This window comes from Dermacentor andersoni, chromosome 8 (genome assembly GCF_023375885.2).
Source record: "Dermacentor andersoni chromosome 8, qqDerAnde1_hic_scaffold, whole genome shotgun sequence".
Taxonomy (NCBI): Eukaryota; Metazoa; Arthropoda; class Arachnida; order Ixodida; family Ixodidae; genus Dermacentor; species Dermacentor andersoni.
The window spans coordinates 130,710,646-130,720,637 of NC_092821.1; the positions used below are offsets into that span (position 1 = coordinate 130,710,646).

Below are 9,992 nucleotides of genomic sequence, written 5' to 3' on the forward strand. Positions count from 1 at the left end.
TCTGGAAGGTGGATAATTTTTAGGGGTCTAACTTGGTGCATACCTTCGCTATTCCATTAGAATGTGCTTAGTCGTCTACAAATTTTCGCTGCTGCGCACACACATGCATCATACTGTAGCGAATATTTGCTTCTGTATGTTTTTTTTTGTCTTTAGACTACCAGCTCTGACGTCAAATAGCAAGGCACGGCTCTTTGCCTTATTATGCAGATTTTTCCTCCTCATTTCTTTCTTGTCGTTTTTGTAAATCTGCATGGTTCTTTTTATTTCCATCCTTTGCATCCAATTTACCGGCCGTTTCTCTCAAATTTTGTTTTGATGACTCCTGGTTGTCTATTTCCCCTTTCATTTATTCTGTACTTGTTGCCAACCTCCTTGACCTATTCCTCCTTTCCGTCTTCTACGCTTCTGAGGCACGGCTATTTGTGCAGTTTAGCCGGTCATTTCTTTTCAGTCAGGTTCGTTAGTCTTTCTTTGAAAGTGTTTTTTCTCCACGTTTCTCTGACTTCAAAGGAAGCCCGACACATGCCTGCGGTGTCGAGGAGATTGTAGAACATTTACTGTGCTGCTGGCTGCCCATCTCTTGAAAATAAAAAACATTACCTCTGCACAGCTTTAAATCAGTTAGATAGAAAACGGTTCACCTTGAAGAAGATCTTGGGACCATCACCTTGCATATTGCTGCTACAAAAGGCCGCAAAAGCGCTGCTGCGATATTTGAAAACTACCGGATTGAGCGACCGTCTGTGAGCCGGACTGAGTGGCCGTCAGTGGATATAGAGCAGGGACCGTTACTACGTCGGCGATATCCACAGTGGACTTTCTCTTCTTCTCTTAATGTTTCCCTTCCCTTTCCCCCTTCCCCATTGTAGGGTAGCCAATCCGGCTCAGTCCTGATTAACCTACCTGCCTTTCATTTATCATTTTCTCTCTCTCTCCCTCTCTCTAACTGCACTGCCTCATTTGTGGTTTTCCTGTGGAGCCCCCAAGGCTAACCGCTCCACCGATATTTGACTGGAAGCTTCAAAGCGCCGTTCAGGGAGCGTTTTACCACATGCATCATCATCATCATCATCAGCCTGATTACGCCCACTGCAGGGCAAAGGCCTCTCCCATACTTCTCCAACTACCCCGGTCATGTACTAATTGTGGCCATGTTGACCCTCCAAACTTCCTAATCTCATCTGCCCACCTAACTTTCTGTCGCCCCCTGCTACGCTTCCCTTCCCTCGGAATCCAGTCCGTAACCCTTAATGACCATCGGTTATCTTCCCTCCTCATTACATGTCCTGCCCATGCCCATTTCTTTTTCTTGATTTCAACTAAGATGTCATTAACGCGCGTTTGTTCCCTCACCCAATCTGCTCTTTTCTTATCCCTTAACGTTACACCTATCATTTTTCTTTCCATAGCTCGTTGCGTCGTCCTCAATTTAAGTAGAACCCTTTTCGTAAGCCTCCAGGTTTCTGCCCCGTACGTGAGTACTGGTAAGACACAGCTGTTATACACTTTTCTCTTGAGGGATAATGGCAACCTGCTGTTCATGATCTGCGAATGCCTGCCAAACGCACCCCAGCCCATTCTTATTCTTCTGATTATTTCACTCTCATGATCTGGATCAGCAGTCACTACCTGTCCTAAGTAGATGTATTCTTTTACCACTTCCAGTGCCTCGCTACCTATCGTAAACTGCTGTTCCCTTCCGAGACTGTTAAACATTACTTTAGTTTTCTGCAGATTCATTTTTAGTCCCACCCTTCTGCTCTGCCTCTCCAGATCAGTGAGCATGCATTGCAGTTGGTCCCCTGAGTTACTAAGCAAGGCAATATCATCAGCGAAGCGCAAGTTACTAAGGTATTCTCCATTTACTCTTATCCCCAATTCTTCCCAATCCAGGTCTCTGAATACCTCCTGTAAACACGCTGTGAATAGCATTGGAGAGATCGTATCTCCCTGCCTGACGCCTTTCTTTATTGGGATTTTGTTGCTTTCTTTATGGAGCAGTACAGTGGCTGTGGAGCCGCTATAGATATCTTTCAGTATTTTTACATACGGCTCGTCTACACCCTGATTCCGCAATGCCTCCATGACTGCTGAGGTTTCGACTGAATCAAACGCTTTCTCGTAATCAATGAAAGCTATATATAATGGTTGGTTATATTCCGCACATTTCTCTATCACCTGATTGATAGTGTGAATATGATCTATTGTTGAGTAGCCTTTACGGAATCCTGCCTGGTCCTTTGGTTGACGGAAGTCTAAGGTGTTCCGGATTCTATTTGCAATTACCTTAGTAAATACTTTGTAGGCAACGGACAGTAAGCTGATCGGTCTATAATTTTTCAAGTCTTTGGCGTCGCCTTTCTTATGGATTAGGATTATGTTAGCGTTCTTCCAAGATTCCGGTACGCTCGAGGTCTTGAGGCATTGCGTATAGAGGCTGGCCAGTTTTTCTAGAACAATCTGCCCACCATCCTTCAGCAAATCTGCTGTTACCTGATCCTCCCCAGCTGCCTTCCCCCTTTGCATAGCTCCCAAGGCTTTCTTTACTTCTTCCGGCGTTACTTCTGGGATATCGAATTCCTCTAGATTATTCTCTCTTCCATTATCATCGTGGGTGCCACTCGTACTGTATAAATCTCTATAGAACTCCTCAGCCACTTGAACTATCTCATCCATATTAGTAATGATATTGCCGGCTTTGTCTCTTAGCGCATAAATCTGATTCTTGCCAATTCCTAGTTTCTTCTTCACTGCTTTTAGGCTTCCTCCGTTCCTGAGAGCTTGTTCAATTCTATCCATGTTATGCTTCCTTATGTCAGCTGTCTTACGCTTGTTGATTAACTTCGAAAGTTCTGCCAGTTCTATTCTAGCTGTAGGGTTAGAGGCTTTCATACATTGGCGTTTCTTGATCAGATCTTTCGTCTCCTGCGATAGCTTACTGGTATCCTGTCTAACGGAGTTACCACCGACTTCTATTGCACACTCCTTAATGATGCCCACAAGATTGTCGTTCATTGCTTCAACACTAAGATCCTCTTCGTTGCTTAAAGCCGAATACCTGTTCTGTAGCTTGATCTGGAATTCCTCTATTTTCCCTCTTAGCGCTAACTCATTGATCGGCTTCTTATGTACCAGTTTCCTCCGTTCCCTCCTCAGGTCTAGGCTAATTCGAGTTCTTACCATCCTGTGGTCACTGCAGCGCACCTTACCGAGCACGTCCACATCTTGTATGATGCCAGGGTTAGCGCAGAGTATGAAATCTATTTCATTTCTAGTCTCGCCGTTCGGGCTCCTCCATGTCCACTTTCGGTTATTCCGCTTGCGGAAGAAGGTATTCATTATCCTCATATTATTCTGTTCTGCAAACTCTACTAATACCTCCCCCCTGCTATTCCTAGTGCCTATGCCATATTCCCCCACTGCCTTGTCTCCAGCATGCTTCTTGCCTACCTTGGCATTGAAATCGCCCATCAGTATAGTGTATTTTGTTTTCACTCTACCCATCGCCGATTCCACGTCTTCGTAGAAGCTTTCGACTTCCTGGTCATCATGACTGGATGTAGGGGCGTAGACCTGTACAACCTTCATTTTGTACCTCTTATTAAGTTTCACAACAAGACATGCCACCCTCTCGTTAATGCTATAGAATTCCTGTATGTTACCAGCTATATTCTTATTAATCAGGAATCCGACTCCTAGTTCTCGTCTCTCCGCTAAGCCCCGGTAGCACAGGACGTGCCCGCTCCTTAACACTGTATATGCTTCTTTTGGCCTCCTAACTTCACTGAGCCCTATTATATCCCATTTACTGCCCTCTAATTCTTCCAATAGCACTGCTAGACTCGCCTCACTAGATAATGTTCTTGCGTTAAACGTTGCCAGGTTCATATTCCAATGGCGGCCTGTCCGGAGCCAGGGATTCTTAGCACCCTCTGCAGCGTCGCAGGTCTGACCGCCGCCGTGGTCAGTTGCTTCGCAGCTGCTGGGGACTGAGGGCCGGGGTTTGATTGTTGTGTTCATATAGGAGGTTGTGGCCAAGTACTGCACCAGGGTGGCCAATCCTGCTCTGGTGAGGGAGTGTGTTACCGGTTCTGGTCACCGGCATCAGGCCACATTCCAGGCCTGTTTATGCAATTTTATCAACACGCGGATTTTTTTTTTCTTTTTTTTTTTTTTAATCCGGTGGAAAATTGCGCGGCACCGGGATTCGAACCACGGACCTCTTGCACGCGAGGCGGGTGTTCTACCTCTACGCCATCGCTGCCACACCACATGCATCCTTGAAATTTATTGATAATTATAAGAGATAGGGGAGAATTTGCATGGTTGCAACGCGTGGCAACCATGCTCCCGAGAGGCAATGTTCACTGCCAACGTAGGCACTCCTTCCATTTGCCTCGATTCTACTCCATGACAATACATAGCTGGCAACGCTGCGGAAGCTACGCAAGTAGTTCGGCAAGAGATGTCTCACTCAGCGCGTTCCGCAGAGCAGTTCTTCATGTGCCGCGTTTTCTAAGAAATAGCTACTGCATACGGTACAACGGCAACTCGTGCACCCAAGTTTACGTCAAATCACATAGGCGCATTAGTTGTTCCTATCTGTGCTTCCAGCCATCGACGTACTGTGTTGTGGTCGCGAGCGTAAGCGATGCGTTGGGATCGCGGGTCGCAGAAACTTGTTATTCTACTCGTTTGGTGGCAAATCGGTTTACATCTTCGACGCCTTTCATGAACTAAATGCGTCACATTTTGCGACACAGAAGTACGCGACTTGATTTAACACTAGTTGAAATGACGGGCACTTATATATTTCTCTCACGCGCAACGCACTACTTTTTTGGTCGCGGATGCGAAGAGTGAGCGAAGTCTCTCTAGTTTTCATAGTGTTCCGTGCTACTATGAAACGGAGGATAGTGTCCGGAAGCGACATTCCTTCCCTGTCTTGTATCTCAAGTTGTACCGGGGTCGAGGGTACGCGCCAAGCTTTTACGTCAGAAGCTCCGCCAACATTTCCTTCGTTCTTTTCTTTATTTTCATTCTTTCTTTTCATTTTTTTTTCATTCTTGCGACGTGGCGCACTTCCAGAGCGTGCTATTGGGAGCTTCGGAGGATTTACCGAAATCCCGGGCTATAATCGGTGACGCTGCAGGCAGTGCGTCAGACAGCGTTTTCATGTGTTTCCTTCATTCTCTAATAGAAACGATGCTCCCTCAAGAGGAAGAGCGTTTGGCTTCTTTTAAAATATATTTCTCAACGATATTGTAGGTAAACTTGTTTTTGAGTCGTGGAGTCTTTTGGCACGTTGGAAACACGATTGTCATGGCATTATCTACGCATCATTCATATTTAAAACAGCGCCAAAATAACACGGACAAGGTAGGACACAGGACGAGCGCTGATCCTGTGTCCTCCTGTGTCATCAGCGCTCGTCCTGTGTCCTCCCTTGTCCGTCTTTTTTTGGCGCTGCTTTAAGTATGAATGATCCGTACCAACTAGCTCGCATCCAAACCCTTCTGAATTATCTACGTGCCACCCTTGTCTGTTTGCAATGCCCAAACCTGGGGAGCGGCCCTTTTACATGAGCCCGGAGGACGTAACCTGCCCCTTAGGTCGATACTGGTCTTGGAATGTCCTTGGTCCATAGTTCCACAGCGGGCGATACACATTTGCCCTTTTGAAAACTGCGGCGTTGAGTATGATATAACCAATGGCCTTGAAAATAGATCTGGGTGACGTCGTTTTACAGTAGACAAAGATCTGGATGTAGTAACTTTATAAAAAGAAATAAATACCTTTTGTGCACGTTAGTGGCTGCTACCGTGCGGTTACTCCTTCATTGGTACGACTGCATTTTTGTGTTCTTTTGTGCGGGTGTGCGTGGAGAAGCGTTGAATTGTCATCTGCATTTACCGGCTCACTGCAGCGACGATTATACTACTACTACCTGTGCTAAGCAGAAAGAAATAGAAAGGAAATCTAGCAACATTGTTTAGTTAACCTCAAAAGCTGCTATATGATTACACGGAACTTCTATTTATACAGTAGCCTTTGTATGCAGTTTTTGCCCCAAAAGACAGAACAGCTATGTAAATGCATGGGGACCCGCGAAATTGTTCTTCTCACGTGTTTCACTGCACCGAATTTGGTGACGCTTGCTGCATTTAAAAAAAGATGTCAAAGTTTACCGACTTTAGGAAGCACGCGTATTTTTAATCAGGCAATTATTTTCTTTTGCAAATTTATTGAATACTGGAAAATTCAAGAAAATGGACCCATCAAGGTCGCGGTTGTGTTACTCAGCAAAAAAAATTTTCGAACTTTTAAAGTACACTTATTGAGACAGAATTAACATATTATATTGCAATATACGGCTGAAGTAAACGGCTTATTTGTGAGCAGTACTTTTTCGATACCTTTGTAACAATACCTCTCGTGAGTAGACTTTTGCAAGCATTGTGAAAGTTCTGCAAAAGCTGAAAACTTACATGTCAAATTTGTTCGCTTTAGATGCTCTTAAAATGTAGTTTAAACAACTGGGATATCTTTTTCTTATCTACATCGAGTTACAGATTTTTAAACTTAAGGCATTAACTTTTTTAATTAGCAAGTCTTGGCAATATTATATATTACTTTGTTCTCTAACAAATTATATTACCTTTAGCTGTCGGTAAAATGTGAGTGTCTCTATTCATTACACCAAATCTCTCTAGAATCACTTAACGGGCCGTTTAATAAGAGCATTTCTGCATTTGACATGTACTCGTTCAACAGGTAAATCGGAGTTTCCCTCTGCTGATAGATCGCACCCACTGCGGGAGATTGGACAGGATTCGGATGTAATTAGAAGAATACATTTAGTACTAACAAGACAACGACTTAAATACTCGCAGAATGATCCAAGGAATTGAAAATGACATAAAGTACAAAAATATATCTAACAATAAAACTGCCTCGGAACAATGAGAAGTTCTTGAACGGCTGAGCAAGCATCCCCGCAACAGTGTCAGACCGGGGAGCCCCCCCCCCCCCCTCCCCCATGAGAAAATTAACTTCAGCGAATAAGCTTTCTCTTAACTTCCTCCCCCCTCCCCCCCAATAATATGAACTTTAGCAAATAAGCTCTCACCTAACTTCCTTTCTGTTGTACCCATGCAAGCAGCAGCCCCCCCCCTCCCCCCCCCCCCCAACAAGAAAATGAACTTCAGCAAGTAAGCTCTTCCTTAACTACTTGCTTTCTGTTGCGCCCATGCAGGCAGCAGCACCGTAGCTGGTGGGGATGCGACGACGAAGAAGACGACCTGGACGACGAGGAAGACGAAGAGTCCTCGGAGGAAGACACCGACTTGGACGACGTCGAGTCGGGCTCCAACTCGCAGGAGCTCGAGCGGCTCTTGTGACTGCTGTGGCCGGGCGCCGCTCACCTCGATGCCGCCCAGGGCGGCGCTGGGCGGCGCTGCTGCTGCGCTGCTGACGTCACGCGCTACTGAAGCGACTCGCGTCGGCCGGATGAAAGAAGATGACGACATCAGCGACGTGGGTGAGTGAAAGGAGATAACAAAGGCAACTTCAGGTTAAACGAGATGCTTTCAATTGCATTTCGATGCTCATGTAAAGAAGTAGCAATGTTAGCGCCATTGTTCGTGCCGATCCTGCGAGTCTTAAGTCTTCCACTGAGTCACTGAAAATTAGATGCTTGGACTATGTGTGCCAAAACCACCATGTGATCATGAGGCACGCCGTAAGGGAGGACGCCGGATTAATTTAGACCACCTGTGCACGCAATGCACAGTGCACGGGCGTTTTAGCATTTCGCCATTGTCGAAATGCGGCCGCCGCGGGCGGGATTTGATCCCGCGACCTCGTGCTTAGCACATCGAATCCCTTATCGCCAGATTCTGTCATATGCTCGTTGTATGTGTAGCAGTTTTTACCATTATGTTGTCGATGCTTTACTTGTGTTTATGGAGCTTTGTGTCTTTTTATTTAACAAGATTTATATTTGTTAATTTGCTACCTGCCCTCCCTGTACACATTAAATTCCAGTTGCGAATTTTTATATTTTATATTTTCATATTTTAGATTTTTGTACTTTTAATCGTTGCATTCGCGAAGCCAATATATGGTTTTTTTGTGATCTTGCTGTTCTTATTACCTATTTCTGCGCTTGCTGCAGTAAGTCTCTGCTAATTTGTGTTCTCGGCCACCCCTCATGTAAAGCACCGCCATCACTTGAGGTATTCAAATGAATCAATTAAACATAGTGTGCAATGCGCGGCAAGAAAGACGACAAAAGATAGGCGGAGCGACAGACCGCCAACTTTTCTTTTAGGAAAGGTATGCTGACAAGGGGTGGGCCATTAAATGCTCCTTCAGTGTGAACCTCCCCTTCCGAAATAGAGTACCATTCCTTCAGCTTATGAGAGAAAAAAATGTATTTCAAAATTATTTATCGAATATATTTTATTTACAGGTAAGTGTCGGCCGAACAGCATTAGCTTGTGCACTGTGGACAACGTCGCTCCAGGAGTCTTGAACGGTCATTTACCGGCGAAAGAGAAGTGCTTTAAGGACATGCAAAGCCACCTGCTGGTCAGCCGCAGAGGACCACAATTGTGGGAGACGTGACGCATTGGCCATGCTCCAGAAAGTGAATCCTCCAAGAAGTGATCCGGCGAGTGATCCCACACCGACTGACTCTTGGTGAAGTGGTCCTTCGGTCGCCGTCGATCTCAACGCTTGTGAGATGGGACCTTTTCGTGATTGTTATCGACGCCGGGCATAGAGCGCCGACATTGGTGCCGAAAGTATTCAGCATAGTATTTGATGTAGTAACCAGTACCACGACTGCTGTTTTCCTGTTACATTTTTTTTCGCAGTTTCCTTTATTCAGTGCGTTCGCTTTCATCTGTTCGCACTCAAGGAATCTCCGAAATTTGAAGTGTCTTGCTTTAAAAATATCTGCATTTTGTGAGCTTGTTTGCCTCCAAATCTAGGTGGACTAGAAAGGACGCCTCCTATATATGGTTCAGACATATTGAATGAAGAATTGCAGTGTGTATGATACGGAAGTGTGTATGATACAAATACGGAAGCTGTCGCGAATATTGTTTCGACAGTGAACAGAAAATAAAATAAACTTGTTGATTTTCCGTGAAAAACTGGCAAGATTTTCAAGAGTACATCTCTTCGACGCAAACATCTGGGCCCACTAAAGTGAAGGAAGTTGCGATCGCATGCTGTGGTTAGCACCGACCTCCCCTACTGCCGGTGACGTCATGCGTAGGCGCCATTACGTCGTGACCCGAAAGATTCTACAGGATGTGCCAGCTGACGTTAGCCAAGCTGTGAAAATGCTGTGCATAATCATCGGTCTTGTTTCCTCGCTATATTTTTTTTACTATTTATTTGGCTAACTAGGGGAGCTCAAATGAACAATGTTTTAGAATTTTCATTCGAAAAGCGTGACTTTCGGGGGAAAGGGTCGTAAGACATCCCATTCACTCATTTTGATGGCGCTCTGTCGTAAGCGTTTATTTTTTACAGCGTTTTAGTCGTCACATACGAAATACGGGAAGTGCCGCGTAATCACGCACTCGCGTAGCACAAAACCAGCGGTCCCAAAAGTGATCTGAAGGAACTCCGCTCATTTATTTGTTGATTGTAACCATCTCAACAGCCGGAAGTACACGGCAAGCTATCGGCCTTGGTGTTGGTTTCTGCTGTCATCGTGTAGGTTGTGATAGTCACGCGGAAAACGCAGCTTGCGATCTGCAGAAGCCAACACCAAGGTCTGTTTTAGCTTGCCGCTTGCACTCGGTTGGTTAGACAGGCAATAAGTGCAGTTACTGCTTTCAGATCACTTTTGGGACCGCTGGTATATTGTGAGGCGCGGGTGAGTGATCATGCCACACTTGCCGCATTTCGTGATAACGGGAAAGACGTTCAAAGAAAACAATATGCAGGATAAATGTCACTGGAAACGACTG

General features: G+C 45.3%; 1 protein-coding gene across 2 annotated transcripts in view; it reads left to right on the forward strand.

The window, feature by feature from the left end:
- Positions 1 to 9,164, forward strand: part of LOC126525667 (uncharacterized) — an 83,895-nt gene extending 74,731 nt beyond the window's left edge. The window contains exons 4-5 of one of the 2 annotated variants that reach the window (XM_050173581.3): positions 7,259 to 7,576; positions 8,477 to 9,164. In XM_050173581.3, the coding sequence (XP_050029538.1) occupies positions 7,259 to 7,403 (145 nt within the window). In that variant the 3' untranslated portion in view covers positions 7,404 to 7,576; positions 8,477 to 9,164. The remainder of the gene's footprint in view (positions 1 to 7,258; positions 7,577 to 8,476) is intronic. The other variant, XM_050173582.3, reaches the window with a different exon arrangement.
- Positions 9,165 to 9,992: the final 828 nt, after the last annotated feature.